This window comes from Eretmochelys imbricata, chromosome 10, assembly GCF_965152235.1.
Source record: "Eretmochelys imbricata isolate rEreImb1 chromosome 10, rEreImb1.hap1, whole genome shotgun sequence".
NCBI classification, from domain to species: Eukaryota; Metazoa; Chordata; order Testudines; family Cheloniidae; genus Eretmochelys; species Eretmochelys imbricata.
In genome coordinates, this window is record NC_135581.1 from 15,060,495 (window position 1) to 15,076,744 (window position 16,250).

At 41.6% G+C, this 16,250-nt stretch overlaps 1 protein-coding gene across 6 annotated transcripts in view; it reads right to left on the bottom strand.

Moving 5' to 3' along the window:
- The window catches only part of TRRAP (transformation/transcription domain associated protein), a 154,257-nt gene that overhangs the window by 114,857 nt on the left and 23,150 nt on the right, over positions 1 to 16,250 (bottom strand). For 5 of the 6 annotated variants that reach the window (XM_077829205.1, XM_077829202.1, XM_077829204.1 and 2 more), the window contains exons 15-25: positions 15,808 to 16,123; positions 15,598 to 15,695; positions 14,747 to 14,941; positions 13,634 to 13,825; positions 12,044 to 12,209; positions 9,553 to 9,809; positions 8,381 to 8,581; positions 4,580 to 4,731; positions 1,534 to 1,733; positions 409 to 626; positions 74 to 271 (exon numbers count right to left, since the gene is read on the bottom strand). In XM_077829205.1, coding sequence (XP_077685331.1) covers positions 74 to 271; positions 409 to 626; positions 1,534 to 1,733; positions 4,580 to 4,731; positions 8,381 to 8,581; positions 9,553 to 9,809; positions 12,044 to 12,209; positions 13,634 to 13,825; positions 14,747 to 14,941; positions 15,598 to 15,695; positions 15,808 to 16,123 — 2,193 coding nt within the window. The remainder of the gene's footprint in view (positions 1 to 73; positions 272 to 408; positions 627 to 1,533; positions 1,734 to 4,579; positions 4,732 to 8,380; positions 8,582 to 9,552; positions 9,810 to 12,043; positions 12,210 to 13,633; positions 13,826 to 14,746; positions 14,942 to 15,597; positions 15,696 to 15,807; positions 16,124 to 16,250) is intronic. The other variant, XM_077829206.1, reaches the window with a different exon arrangement.

Below are 16,250 nucleotides of genomic sequence, written 5' to 3' on the forward strand. Positions count from 1 at the left end.
GTTTGTATAAATTTAACATATGAAGTTCCACAATTTCCCAAACACTCATTGAAATCATCCATACATTAAATACCTCTCCAGTTAGGTCCATCATGACAAATAGCAGTGCCTTGAGGAAAGTCTGCTGGTTCTGGAGGACCCAAATGAGAGGCAATCGTTCCATGAGGAATTTAATTGACACCACACCTCCTAGTTTAGCATACCAAGCTTGTTCGTAACAGCAAGCACATAAACGCTCCACAATGTATGAAAACAAAGGAAGCTGACAAGCCTAAAAATAATAATAAAAAAAAAGAGACCTGTCAATGATTTATTATTTAATTCAATCAATACATCCTATTCCCAGTTTTAAAGAGTTCAAGAGCACTATTAAACGGGCTAAAACTAAACAATTAAAGATTATATTACCCTTTCCTTTGAACCCAGAATAATGCTTGCAACATCGAATATCACAGCCAGAGCCACTTCCCCTATCTTGCAGAGCTCCTTCTCCTCATATGCCATACAGATGGCTATGGCATCAATAAGTACCAAAGGATCCATTCCTTTTGATCCATTTTCTTCACTGTGAAACATGGCTGTGCTGGGCTGGCTTCCAACCTGATAGCACTGCAGCAAAAAAGGGCCTACAATTTATGGGGGGGGGAAGGGTGGTAGAGAAGAAGAGAAATGGATCCGTCAGCAATAACAGTCTTTAAATTAGATCTTCCTATCTTCTCTGATCAGTGCATCGCAAAACTAGTGAAAATTCTGGCTATTTGCATGTAAATGGATTGTCATAGTTTTTTTTAGTTTTTAAAAGAAAAAAATTGAAATGTTCTCTTGCCTTTAATTAAGTGACTATGTACTTCACTATGAAAGTAAACTAAAACTAAATAAATTAGTTTAAACTAAATATTAAAATAAAATTACATTTAAGTATCTTGAAGAGATATATGCTTACAGAATTTTTTTTTCCAATCACTTGAACTATATAAAAAAGCACAAACCAAGATTAAGTAGTTACATTTTATAAGTGAAAAATTACTCTTCGTTATTTACACAATTCCTTTTCTGGTCCTTCAAAAATTAAAAGAAAACAAAAGAAAACGTTCCCAAATCCCAACATGGGGGGGAGGGAGGAGGTGGAAAGCCTATAACAAAAATTTTGCATTTAAAGTTATAAATGCATTCTACATCCGTTGATATCAGAGATATATATAGCTCATAGTTTTCAAAAGTGGTCTGTTTAGTTATAACTTGTTCACATTTCACAGTGTTTGATTTTAAAAATATAATTAAGGTACAACTTTGTAAGTATGGCTTACAAAACTATTTTTTAAAAACTGAAACAGTTAAGTAACAGAAGAGAAAGAGTAAGCATATTCAAATAGGTGTTGTAACAATAATATAATTAAGAAACCAAATTAAGAACTTAATGTACCAAACTTCAATTTTATGCCTTTTTTATGCAATAATTTATTGCAAAAGACTAAAAACCTTCTTGTCCTATCCCCTGGCAGTTCACGCAATTTCTATTCTGTATTTACTCACCGCATTGCTGAGCTACTGCCACCATTGTGTAATGGCGAATCAGGCTGGCTACAAAAGGCAGAGCACTAGGTCGCAGATCTTTGATGACTGCTGACATGAATGCACCTGTCAATGCCTGTTCAAATGTTTTACGGGCAGGAGTATCCTGTGCTTTGTACCGATGTGAAATAATTACATTGGGTATGGACTTCTCAGTAAAGCTGAAAAGACAAAGTTATATCTATATTATAACCCTAAACTACCATACCAACAGTTCAACCATGACCATCAAGGACTTAATTTACAGTTTGTTTCTGACTTATAACCCCCACTCCACCATTCTGATAAAGCTAGATCAGTTTATTTAATCCATTTTAATTTTGGCAACCACTGGCAACATGATGGATGGCTCAATTTCATCATGAACATTTAAAGCCAGTGGTTCAGAAGAGGCCACACGCATTCCAAATAATATGTATACAGGCATCATACTGGAATTCAATTACAGAATGGCATTTTTGATATTTTCACACTTTTATTTTATTAAGTAAGATGACATTTGATTTTGATCTTTAAGGTCTGAAATGTTATTTATCTATTAATTCACTGCCCAATAAAACCTATTTGCTTCAAAGTCCAAATAGACTTTTTAAAAGTTATATTTTAGATTTGACATGAATGTATTACATCATTATAAAAATAAAAAATCGTGGTTTTTAGCTACTTACTATTTGCTGAGGGAATCAATGTAACATATACAATATGCACACAGATGGCAAAAGTAACTTTAATGCAACGATTTTATTATCCATGATTAGTTAAAGTAGTTTAAGTTTAAAACCTAGAAAAGCAACTGCTTAATTTAACAAATCCTAGCTCAGGCAAATACCTAGTATTTTCCAAGATCAACTTTAAAAAGGTTTTATATTTCCATGGAACACACTGATTGAATGTCTAACTACACTGCTTTTTCCACTCAGGCTTGTGTCCAGGACAAAAACAGTTTTATTTTTAAATTGCATAGAAAAATATTAAATAAGAGTTAAGCAGCCCCCTAATAGGAAACCTTCCATTAGGACTCCTAAGGGAAGAGAAAAGAAAGCAAACATCAGGGTTTTGTTTGGCAACTATGGAGAAGAAAGAAGAAGGGCAAATCTGACACAGCTGGGAGGAAACTTTTCCCAGGAGGTGCAGAAAGTGGGCACACATAATGGGGAAGGGATTGTCTTAGCATACAGATTACTAGGTAGGAGATTGTTTGAGGACTGTGGCCCCATTCCTAGCTATCATCTGATTCACCTTCCATCATCTACCCCGTTGGTATGTCTACCTTTGCAGCCGCACGTGGAGTACAGAAACAGCACCAGGCCAGGATGGATATAAACAGCAGTGTAGATGCTGAGGCAGAACTTAGACACAAAGAGTAAAGCAGAGTGACCTTCACACCTGAACCTCAGGGCAGTTGTTCTCAAACTCGGGCCGCTGCTTGTTCAGGGAAAGCCCCTGGCAGGCCGGGCCGGTTTGTTTACCTGCCGCGTCTGCAGGTTCGGCCAATCGCAGCTCCCACTGGCCGCGGTTCACCACTCCAGGCCAATGGGGGCTACGGGAAGCGGCACGGGCCGAGGGATGTGCTTGCCACCCTTCCTGCAGCCCCCATTGGCCTGGAGCGGCAAACCACAGCCAGTGGGAGCCGCAATCGGCCGAATCTGCGGACGCGGCAGGTAAACAAACCGGCCCGGCCCGCCAGGGGCTTTCCCTGAACAGGCGGTAGCCCTAGTTTGAGAACCACTGCCTTAGAGTACATACCCTACAGGGCTTGGGCATGTAGAGAGCTATAACTCCCATGCCTACTCTGCTATTTTTAGCAGTGTAGTGTCCTGCTGCCTCCCTCCTCCTAGAGCCTTTCACCGAGGTGAGCGAAGGCTTTGCTAGAGGGCAGCTGCTGGAGCTTTTTACTTCACTGAGAAAAGGCTCCTGCACCTCCCCACCAGCACAGCCTTTCCTCGTCATAGTGAAAGTCTCTGGGAGAAGGAAGGCAGCAGGGAAAGGCTTTGGCAGCTCCCCGCTGCCGGAGCCTTCCCGCCAACTTCCTCCCATGCCTGCCAGACTTTCACTGCCACATGTATCTACACACCACAGTGAGAGTGGACGCAGCCTGCCCCTCATTGCGGTGTGTAGTTACAGGTACCCTACATACTATTACAGGTGTAGACAGATCTATGTCAACCTCTAGTATCCTCCTCTACCTTAAACATGAACTCAGATTCAGCCATCTCTGTTCTGGGTTCCAAGTACATGGCTATCTTGGACAGAAATTGGATGTGGGAGGAGAAGAGTGGGGAGGAGAGGGAAGGGAGAAGGGTATGAGCATGCAAGCTGCCACATGGAGGCAGAGATTAGGCAAGGTGCAAGAAGAGAGGTTTCTGGACTGCCAGGAAGACCTGTTATATTGAAACCAGAACAAAAATCTGTTTCCATATTAAAGAATTTACATAGCACCAAAAATTTACCCAGCTTTCTGAAAAGAATAACTCTTCTGTGTGGCAAAGTGTTGACAGTTTAAGATATTATTGTACGAAAATCACTTTAAAATGCTTAATCACTAAGAAAGGATATTAGAAGGAACAGATAAATTCTCTATAGTGCTTTGACCATTATCTAGAATTCTGAATCTCAAAATTCTGGAATATTCCAAACAACAATTCACCGACAGGACACATGTATTGTCTTAAATCATCTCCTAACTTACTAAACGGATCCTCCAGTCTCCCCCCCACCCCGCCTTTTTTTTATGGCTTTGGGTAAGGAAGAAGTGTCAAGAAACTAACATCCATCATCTATGGTAAATAAAGCAAAATTCTAAAACTGTCCCTCAAGAGAAGGTAGGCCCCTGGCTTTGGACATTTAAAACAGTAACAGGATTAAGTATCAGAAAGCAAACTGCAGGTAACAATCCCACAGTGGACATGTATTGTATAGACTCAATTAATTTTTGCCTCAAAATTACACTATTCTACGGACAGTTCACATTTTACATAAATATAAATGCTTTAAAGGATCATCATACTTGGGATGTGCAAGGAGCTGGTATAAAGCATGTTTATTATCATCCAGGCTCATCATGGCTACCAAGAAACACTTGATCACTTCCCAAGCCTGCCTCCGATAATATGGCTCTGTGTTAGCACTCTTCAAGCAGTCCAGAGCAGTCTCAATTGCCTGCAACGAAAAATAAGACATCATCAACTGAGCACTGGTTAATCATGTTGCCTTATAATAAATAAGCTTGTAAGGGTACCTAAGTCATTTAAATACTACTTCTGCTTCTCTTTAAACCTCTTCACATTACAAATGTCAAATTTTGCATAATGTACGTAGGCTTGACTGAACTTGAAATTGTTATGTTTATCCTGGTTTCATGTGAATGGGAAGCTCTGAGTACATCGTGGTAGAGCTCTGCACGGATACAAACATGTAATCCACAACCACAACAATTACCTGCGATCCGCATTCCACCTACTATATAGAATCGGCATGTGCACCCGCACCAACAGCCTATCTTACTGTTAGAGCCCTGTGCAAATGTAAAAATTTGGATCTGCATCTGATACGCAAAGATGGTAAAAAGATGGTTACCTAGGAAGGTGCTGGAATCTCCATCCTTAGAGGTTTTTAAGGCCCAGCTTCACAAAGCCCTGGGTGGGATGATTTAGTTGGCGTTGGTCCTACTTTGAGCAGGGGGTTGTACTAGAGGACCTCCTGAGGTCTCTTTCAACCCTAATCTTCTGTGAGTCTATTAATACAACCACATCCACAGATGCAGATATGCACAGATTTGCAGGGCTCTACATCATGGCCAAACTCATGGAAGATTTATTCCTTCCTTCCCCAACTCCCCCACGTAAACACTTTGTCTCTTCCCTCCAGCCGTACTTACTGCACATAATTCCCACATATGCCGGATGTACCGTGTGAGTGAGTGTGAATGTGCGTGAGAATTCCCTATAAGCTGCATGGCTGCGCAGCAGCCTATTCACTGCAGTGCAGGCACTCAGGGAACCCGCCCAGGGACCTGCCGCGGCCAAGGGAGGGGCACCCCTCTCCAGACTCCCAACCTGCCGCGGTCTGGGTGCCCCTCCCCTAGACCCAACTCAGCCTGCGGCCCACACCTGCCGGGAGGGGCTCAGCCCGAGCGACCCAGCCCCAGCCACATCAGCCTGGATCCCGCTGTGTCTGGGCATTGTGGCCTGGGTCAGCGTAGCCTGGCCCGACGCTGGCCAAGCCCCAGGCCCAGCCAGACTGGCCTGGACCCAGGCGCAAACGGGACAGATCTCCCCACCTGCTGGGGCTGGGGCAGCTATCCTGCAGCCCCGGAGATCCCGTGGCAGGGAGTGGTGCCTCTCCCCCCAGCCCAGGTGCTGCTGCGGGGAGTCCTCTCTCCCCACCATAGTCCCAGAGCACCCTCCTGCACCCCATCCCCTGCCCCACCCCAGAGTCCACACCCCCAGCCCCCACCCTCAGCCCCTCCATCCACGATCCCACACCGGAGCCTGCACCCCCAGCTGGAGCCCTCAGACCCCTGCACCCCAACCCTGGACCTGCTTGGGGGGGAGGGCACGCAGCCCAAGCAACCTGGACTCAGCTGCAGCCGGATCAGCCTGGATCCCGCCACAGCCGGGGCAGCCCCAGCTCCAGGCGCAGCCCGGCCCAACCTTGGCCCAGCCCCAGGAGCAACTGGGGCAGATCTCCCCACCGGCTGGGGCTGGGGGAGGGGCGGCTATCCTGCAGCCCCAGAGATCCCGCAGCAGGGAGAGGTGCCTCTCCCCCACAGCCCAGGTGCTGCTGCGGGGAGAGAGGGCTGGTGGGGGTCCTCTCTCCCCGCCGTAGCCCCAGAGCACCTTCCTGCACCCAAACCCCTCATCCCTGGCCCCACCCCGGAGCCCCTCACACCCCTACGCCCCAAACCTGAGCCCCTCATCCCCAGCCTCACCCCAGAGCCCACACCCCCAACTGGAGCCCTCAGACCCCTGCACCCAACCCTCTGTCCCCTCCCACACTCCGAACACCTAAGCCCCACCCCTACCACATGAATTTTGTTATGTACACTAATATGAAGGTCATGTGTCTCTCTTCATAGAGAATTTGTTCCTTTTTCCACCCAATACAAAAAGTTTTTACATCATACATTATAAAACCTGCATTAAGCAACTGCTAACAGATCCAAACACTATTTATTTAATGGCGATCTGTCTTCCGCCAAAAGAAGAACTGTACACAAGACATTTGAGGATACTTGAAGTTGTCTCTTAAGACCAGGCCTTATATATTTTATAGTTAAATTTTTACAAGTGCACATACATTACATTACATCCTCCCCTGAAATGGAAAAGCACACCCAAATATAAGACAGACATGCATCAAATGTGACCCATGTGGAAAATTCATTTGGGGGGCATGAAATAAGAAATTTCATTGCTTAACTGATTGTAAAATGAAACCTAATCATCCATGCTTAAACAGTTAATATGAGATTAGGTAGATAAAAATGACCTTTGGAGACCTTTTGCTACATACAAAGGGATATTTTGATTCTTTCTAAGGAAAATCATCTTTTCATCTACTGAATTTAACTAGCTGCTCTATCATCTTTTAAGCAATCTTATCAAGGTCTCAATCAAAAGAACAATGAGTTATCACAGACCACTGAAGTGGAACTTTTCTCATCAGGGCACTAAAAGGAAAGATGGATTTCTTATGTTTTCAGCTCATTCCAAAATTTTCTAAAATTCGGCATTAACTTTCAGCACCAGTTAAGCGTACTGTAAATGGTTTTGTTTCCTGGTCAACTCTAAGAAGTTGACCAGTGCTCCATGTAATTGAAGAAACAGCTGTGAAACATGAAAGCCTTTGATACCATGCAAATTCAGCTTTCTAGAAGGCTAGACAGAAATCAGCATTAGTGAGGTTGGTACACATTCAAATCTCAAGCAGTTACATTAATATTAGTGTGGTTCTACTATTTAAAAAAACAGCAGGAAAAGAAACCAGAAGGTTCCAGTTCTCAACTCCTGAGCCAACCATACAAAACTATGAGAATTGGGAGAGAAAAATAATAAGAAAAAAATCGCACAGTATACACATAGAGAGGGCACCCCACTTGTGCCAACCAAGCTTCGGGCATTTTCCTGTCTTCAAAATCTAATACAAACTTATACTAACAAGTTGTTTGGTTTTTTTGACTCTCCTTTGGGGTAAAATAGGGTTCAAAATTAGAAGGGAACTAAAAAACAGTTGCCAAACTTGAACTAGTTTTGCATGCCAAAAGAATGGTACAAGAAGTTCAACAAATTGTCCAACTCCAGCAACGCTGGATCACCCCCAGTTGTAAGGGAATTCCAGTGAATCTTAGGCAAAATACCAACAGCTCTCTCTCAATTACTTATTGCAAACTTATTACTTATTGGCTTTTTTTTCCCTGTGCAATTTTATGTATCAGAAGGCAATGAAAGTCAGGAAGTGTCCCGAAAACACCTGAATTGATTTTTATTTGGTAATGAAGAACTGATTTATGGGCCAAGAAATAATAATTTAAGTATGAACTCTTTGGCCAGATACAATGGTATAAATTAAAATAATCCTTTCATTGTTTTCCTTGTGTTTGAAAAAAATATAAACCCTGCTAAATGCATCAGGAATCCATTATGCCACTTATATAATAAATTCAATAAAAATGTGTTTAAGGACATCAACAATTCATCACGGATGTCCTATGTACTAGGAGTTTTAATAAGGATCTTTCATAAGCAAATATTAACAGTGCAGAAACTTTACTGGAAGGAAACTGACGAGGAAAAAAGTGTCAGCTTACCTTTTCCATTGGAAGCTGAATAGAGGCTTTACAGTCTGAAAACTCTACTGTAATACTGGGTCCTTGAATTTCCGTAACTATGTATTGTAGTTTCTGGGATTCCTTTAACATCTTCCTGTTACTTCCACCAAATTTACCAAGGACACGATAAGCCACATGAGAAATGCTGTCAGCAGGATTGCGTAATGTACGCCATAAAGCCTACAGATAATTTAAATGTTTAAGTGTGCTATATTTAGAGAAGTGTTGCTTCAAAATATTAATAATTAAACCTGCACATTTCTATATAAGATAAATTTATTTCTCTCTCTCTCTCTCCCTCCAATAGCTTACCAAACATTACAAGAATTTCCTCTTTTTGAAAAATCAAATGTTTCCATTATGTTGTATTTAAGCAGCTGGTCTTTTACTTCTGGTTCTGAAAAGCAGTATTAACTTTTCTCAATATAACAAAGAAACGGTACAGTGCTCAGTTACAATTTAGATTTCATGGCTAACACTGGAAAGGAAGCATGATATATAAGGACTCACAGATGCTGAAGTAAATTTAAATTAATGTGCTACTTAATAAGGAAGTGCCATATATACAGGGCTTGAAAAGTAAATGCTATGTTTGGAATGCAAGGTATATTCAGCTTTTTCTGCATGTGATGAAGAACATCGCATTTTAGAGGAAATGGCCAAGTTTAAACATGATGTAGCATTTCAAGATAATCCTCCATCTAAAAATATGAAAACCCTGACATCATCCAAACCCCCTTTAAGAAATAAATCATGGCTCAAATCTACACACCACATGGTTTAAAAAGAGCAGATAACACAAAAGTAATGAGTTATTTTCCAGTCAATTACCTAAACTTCATCATCTTCTGTATCTATTATCTTATTGTACTTGCCACATTGATACCGAATCTGAATTCTTAGCTTTCAAATGTTTTTTCTAAGAACAAATATAGGGGGAAGACCTACCAAAATGTTATGTCCTGGCCTAGTTTAATGTAAAGCTTTTCATATGTGCATCACCCTCTGCCTCTACTTTGTACCTAATGGGAATGGTTCTCAGAAACACAGACCACCCTGAGATTCAGCAATCCTAAATTTCAAAGCAAAGGTTTAGGGATATTTAAGTGATCAATGACCCCTTGTGGTTTTAGTAAAAACTACATATTTACCTGCATAAGCTCCGCTCTAACTGGCTGAATATGATCATACAGGAAGTCTGGCTGTAAATTATCCACACACAATTCAAGAGTTCTCAAACCTTGGCTAACCAGGGTCTGAGATCCATTTAGAGCTGACACCAAAGGATCCATCAACATTGGCAGATAAGGAAGGAGGGAGCTCAATCGAACTGGTACAGTGAGACAGAGTTCTACGAACAGATCTTTCATATGCTGCTTGTGCAGGCCACTTTGCAACATATTAAGTCCTGAAAAATAGTAGGAAGTTACATGTTTTTAAAAACAGACACTATAATAATATGGTCTAAAACAGGGGTGGGCAAATTATGGCCCAGGGACTGCATCTGACCCTCCAGAAGTTTTAATCTGGCTCTCGAGTTCCCGCCAGGGAGCGGGGTCTGGAGCTTGCCCTGCTCTGGCGCTCCAGTCGGGAAGCGGGGTCAGGGGCTTGTCCCGCTCTGCATGGCTCCTGGAAGCAGCTGCATGTTCCCACTCTGGTTCCTACGCATGGGGCGGTCAGGGGGCTCTGCACGCTGCTGCTGCCCCAGGCACTGCCCCCGCAACTCCCATTGGTCAGGAACCGCAGCCAATGGGAGCTCCAGGGGCAGCGTCTGCAGACAGGGCAGCACGCAGAGCTGCCTGTCCACGCCTCTGTGTAGGAGCTGGAGAGGGCACATGCCGCTGCTTCTGGGAGCTGCTTGAGGTAAGCACCACCTGGAGCCTGCACCTCTGCCCCGCTCCCGCATCCCAAACCCAGCCCTGATCCCCCTCCTGCCCTCCATAACCTTTGGTCCCAGCCCAGAGCACCCTCCTGCACCCCCAACCCTTCATCCCCAGCCCCACCATAGAGTCTGCACCCCCAGCGAGCCCTCACCCCCTCCTGCACCCCAACCCTCAATTTTGGGAGCATTCATGGCCCGCCATATAATTTCCATACCCAGATGTGGCCCTTGGGCCAAAAAGTTTGCCCACCCCTGGTCTAAAACAACCAATATTTTTCAAATCACATTCAGTGTGCCTTAAGGTTTCTACATTTAATGCATTTGGTACAGCTGCTTCTCCAAATCTATTCCCTAACTATAAGTCTGTTATTCCTATACATATGAAGGTCCAAAGATAACTATTATGTAATAGAAAACAGACTGCAAATACTATGAAAAGAGTGTACATTGTGTACGCAAACACAGTAAAATGCACATTTAACATAATGAAATAACCTTTTAGTACACTGGCCTAATTTGGTTAATTCTAGCCTTCGGACAATGAGGATGCTGGAAGAATTCATATGTTCAGTAAGGTGTTTTTTTTGTTTTTTTAAATATAAAAGGAGCACATGCTAACCTGAGTGGTTTAATGTAAGAGTTTGGGCTGCCAGTAAAGATAAACTAAAAAATACAGTAAATATTTTCAAGAACTTCTATTGTGTCCACAAAATAAATATGTACACGAGCCCTACCTCTAGCTCCTCCCTCAACAACAACAACAACAACAACAACCACCAAAAAAACCAAACCCCACTTTTCTGGCACATATTCCATAAGCCTCAAGTAGTAACTCTATTTGGATATATATATTTTCCCCAATGCACTTTATGTACAGACTGGTTATATGTAGCTTACATATATTTGTTAACTAAATGGAAAATAACATTTCCTAGATGAAGATGGGTATCACAGGATTTCACTTTCCTGATGTTGATTACCTCTTTCCAAATCTCAGTGGTTCTGCTTGCTCCCCGCTCAGCATTAATACTTCTGGCTGCTATCTTTTCAGTCATGCAGACCCTTTTAGCCAATCTAATTTTATTAAATTAGTTTGTCTTAAGACACCGTCACCATTATTTTTTTAAATCTGAGAAAAGGCAGTTTTTCTTTGCAGCCGTCTACCCAAATTGCATTGGTTCTGGACACATTGCTTCTCCTACCCCACTCTTATTCCTCAGTACTACATGCTAACAAGAACAAGCATAGCAGAACTCACAACAGGAGGCAGAAAGAGTGAATATCAGGAGCTAAGGTAGCCAGAACCCTGGAGATGGAGGTAGTGAATAGCAAGAGGAAATAAGCTAGATTCAGGGTATGCCTATACTACCTGTCGGATTGGCGGGCAGCGATTGATCCAGCAGGAGTCGATTTATCGTGTTTAGTCTAGAGGAGATAAATAGACCCTCAAGCGCTCTCTCATTGACTCCGGTACTCCAGGCAGAGTCAACGGGGGAGCGTCAGCAGTTGACACACCTCAGTAAAGACACCGCAGTGAGTAGATCTAAGTACGTTGACTTCGACTACGTTATTCACATAGCTGAAGTTGCTTAATTTACATCAATCTCCCCTGCCCCCAGTGTAGACCAGGCCTCAGATATTTAAAAAACATGTCAACTGCCAAGAGTCACTATGTGTGATATCTATAAAACACTTTTACCCAGTAATAGAAATGTATTTTCAACACCTATTTGGAAATAGAGAAAGGTATTTGTTCTGACCTTGCAATAAGTTTGGTAACAGTGGCAAGAACTCTTGATACAGGAGATCATGACTGCCTCCTCCAATAGATCTGAACAGTGCTCGAAGTAGAAGGAAATAGTTGTATGGCTCCTTGGCAGTCTGTGCAAGTTCCATAGAGCTGTTCACTATCTTGTGCAAATGCGGCTATAAAAAGAAAAGCTTCAAGATTAAAGCATCCATTTCATCACCACTGTTTAAAAGTTCAACAGGATACAAAGTTATTTGCTTGTCAATCTTCTAGATCGTAAGATTAGGGGTCGTGACCCCTCAGGGGATCATGAGGTTATTACGTGGGAGGGTTGCGAGCTGTCAGCCTCCACCCCAAACCCTGCTTTGCCTCCTGCATTTATAGTAGTGTTAAAAATAAAAAGGCGGTTTTAATTTATAAAGGGGGGAGGGGTCATACTCAGAGGCTTGCTGTATGAAAGGGGTCACCACTACAAAAGTTCGAGAACCACTGTTCTAAATAAAATAACCTTCATTGATTACCCCAAATACTTTTGATATAGGTGAGCAGCAGAAACACAAGCTTAACAGAGAGGCTGCTAAAGGTTAAACATTAAAAATATAGAAAGAGATTATCTGAATTAGAGTTAAGAAATGTATCATTCTCAACCACTGGAAACATGGGTTCACATTAGTCACAAATGAAAGAGAGAGTTTGCTCACTTATCCTGCTACTAAGCACAAAACAAAACACTAAATCTGACATAACTGGCAGTCTGTGCTCCAAAGAACCTTAAGGATGGACTAGCAGAAATATCAAAGGTAAATTAGCAGAGAACTTCTACAGCATCCTCTTGCTCTAGGTCTAGCTCTATCATTAAAGCCTTCACTTTCATGAGCACTACATTCACTAATTTTTTAAAAGCAATCCATATTTTTTTTAATCTCTCTGCAATTAGAAAATTGCAATTCTGGTTACGGTCGTCTTAGAATGTAGGGCACTAATAGCTTGTGGAAACTTATTAAAAATTGCAAGGAGATATCAGGACTGTCTCATCCCAGGTATGAATAGTGAAATAATTATAGGTTTTATTAACATCTGAAAGCCCTGTACTCTGCTACACAACTGCTGTGAATAGCTTTCATCATTCAATTAAATTGTCTACTCAAGGCCACATCATCAATTCTGTTGAAACAAAAATATAACAGAAGCATGGAACTGTGAAGGCAGTAAATCATACCATTTAAATTGGATTTGCAGTTTATAAAATCTAAGTGACCTTGATTTTGATGACAGGTGAGGGGAAACGTAGCACATTACATGCATATTGTTTCGGATTACTGTTGCCTTACAAAGAAGCAAGTAAAATTAGTAATCCATAAGTAAGACTAAACTGCTCTATCTAGACAGCACTCAACCAGTCCTTTTATAGTGATCCCGCAAACTGTCATTAATGGAAGGGTTTTTTGTTGATGGGGGGGAGGGGAAGTTGAAAACATAGAACATTTTTCAAATGTTAAAATGGTCATTTCAGGAAAGGCATTTTATTGCTAAAAACAGTTTAGAAAAATGCAAACACAAATTGGAATATTTTCCCTCCCTTTGTCAAAATGAACTTTACCTTCAGCATTTGCTCATTTTCAGCTGCAAATAGTGAAACGGAGCCAAAGACCAGCTTGAACAGCTTGAGATACAGATTGGACAGCTCCACATTCGAGCCCATTTCTGGCAGCCGATCTAGAAGATACTCCACCAGAATTGTAGCAAAAAGGGCAGAGGTGGTAAGGTTTGCCAAAAAGGAATTAGCAACAATCTGTCAAAAGAAGCAAATAGGGCAATAGTAATTGCATTATGAAAGCAACATAGGGAAAGTCAACTTGCTCCCATTTGAAAAAAAAAAAAAAAAAAAAACCACAAGTAGTCCCTGCTGTTGCTGTTCCACCACCAGTGACTCAGTTTACATTATCCACAAAGGATAAGTTATCCTGTTCCCTGTGCAACACAGCAAACTTTTCACTTAACTGGCCCAGCTCCAATAGTTATGGCACAAGTATTAATATCACATTGCAGTCTAAGGGAATTAATACTGAAGGACAGTAGATGAGAGCTCTAGGTTAGGGGTTCTCAACCTTGTTGTTTCTGAGGCCCCCCCTCCATGCTATAAAAACTCCACAGTCTACCTATGCCACAACAACTGGTTTTTGGCACATAAAAGCCAGGGCCAGAGTTAGGAGGCAGCAAGCAGGGCAATGCCCAGGGCCCTATGCCACAGGACCCCCCGCGCGAAGCTCCATTGCTCAGGCTTCAGCCTCATGTGGTGGGGCTCAGGGCCATAGGCTTCAGACCTATGCGGTGGGGCTTCGGCTTTCTGCCCTGGGCCCAGCAAGTCTAATGCTGACCCTGCTTGGTGGGCCCCTGGTTGAGAACCACTGCTCTAGGTTACTACTTTCTGCACAACTCAAAAACCCACATTCAGCACTTGAATAACACAGTCCACTGATACTTTCACTGTTAACTTGAAATGCTTAAATTTAAGTTACATGGTTTAAATTTTACCTACGCAGCAATAACTGTAGAAAATAAAATCTTTCTTTGCAGAATATTTATATTGTTTCTTCAATTGTAAAAATACCTTAAAAGTTAATTTCAATTATCTGAATTAAAACCAAAAATGAAGTCTGATTTAGAGCAAAAACGGCTATGCCTCACCGTTGTATAAAGTAAAGCCATTTACCTGAAGGGCATAGTTTTTTGAGATTCTTTCCACCAGATAAGGAACAGTAGTTTGAAAGATTTCTTTAAAAGTTAAAGGATTCATCATTGTGAAGACACCAGCAAAATGTTCCAGGACCTCCTTTTCCTCTTTCATCCTGACTGTCTGACAATTCGCAACTCGAATATACGTCTGGCCATTTCCTGCTATTTGGACCTAATGCAGCAAAGTTAGCACATAGTTAAGTAATGCTGTCACAACATGAACAATTTCCCTCTTATTCTCAAAATATCTATATAGAAAGCCAGTTGGTACACAGTGCCTTACATGCAAGACAACAATGCCCCAGCCCTGGGAAGCTTTCAGAAAATACTTTAAGCACAATTATAAAATTAAAAATCACCAAGTCAAGAGTGGAATGGGGAGGAGACAAAGATAACATCACATTATATTTGGGCAATTACATAATTTCATACTAAGTCTGCCTTTAAACTACAGATTTCAGTTAGACATATGGTAAGTGAATCCCTTCATGAATTTTTGAAGGGAGGATTGTATTTATTTCATAGATTCTACACTGACCTCCAACATAACACGGACCATAGAATATTTCTTGACAAAATATACATTTTTCCTCACAGACCACCAAGCACTTCGTGAGTCTTTAAATTAATGAAATTCTATAGCAGAAGCATTTCAAACATCATAAATTCCACACATACAAAAACAAAAAACCCCAAAACGTAGGTAAATAAATATAGCCCCATGGACTTCATTTTCATACATGGATCAAAAATATTCTGCATTAAAAACACAGTATACAGAGCTTTTGTATATAAAAGTGACAATTATGCCCTGGCCAGACTACATACCTGATAAATATCCAAAGCTTGCATTGCATATTTCACCAACTTTATATAGATCTGTGTCTCCTTTGGCTGCAATTGTTTGTTAGGGATGAACTGTGCTTCTGGATGAAGGAAAGAATAAGCAAAGTTTATCTCTATTACAAAGATAGTTTGATTTTATGTTATAAAGTGCAAAATTAAAAGTGGATGTAATTAAATATTGTGTAGTATTACCACCAGGTGCTTTGCATGATGTTATGCCCCATGTAATTGTCTTGACACCGCAGACCAAAGTTTTTACCAAGCTTCTGCAATCTGTGACCTGGAACGTCTGCTTATCTTCTTTCTCTTTTTCCCCTTGTTTTTCAAACACAGGTGCTGGGGCCACAGGAGTGGCAGGGGCAAGGGATGGAACAGGAGCTGCATTTGCTCCTGTCGGTACTCCAGGTAAAGCTGCTTCAGCTGCACCAAGTTCAGACTGTGGCTTACACTTTTTAAAAATGACAGAAAGCTGGTACCGTGCTATAGTATGAAATTTCAGAACAAAAACCTGCGGCAGGAAAGAAGAAAAAAAGGGGGGGGGGGGGAGGGAATGAATTAATTTTGAAGATTGTTTCTAGTATATCAACGTTAGGGTTAAACCGCTTCAGACCAAGACTGCTGGGTTAATAAAAATT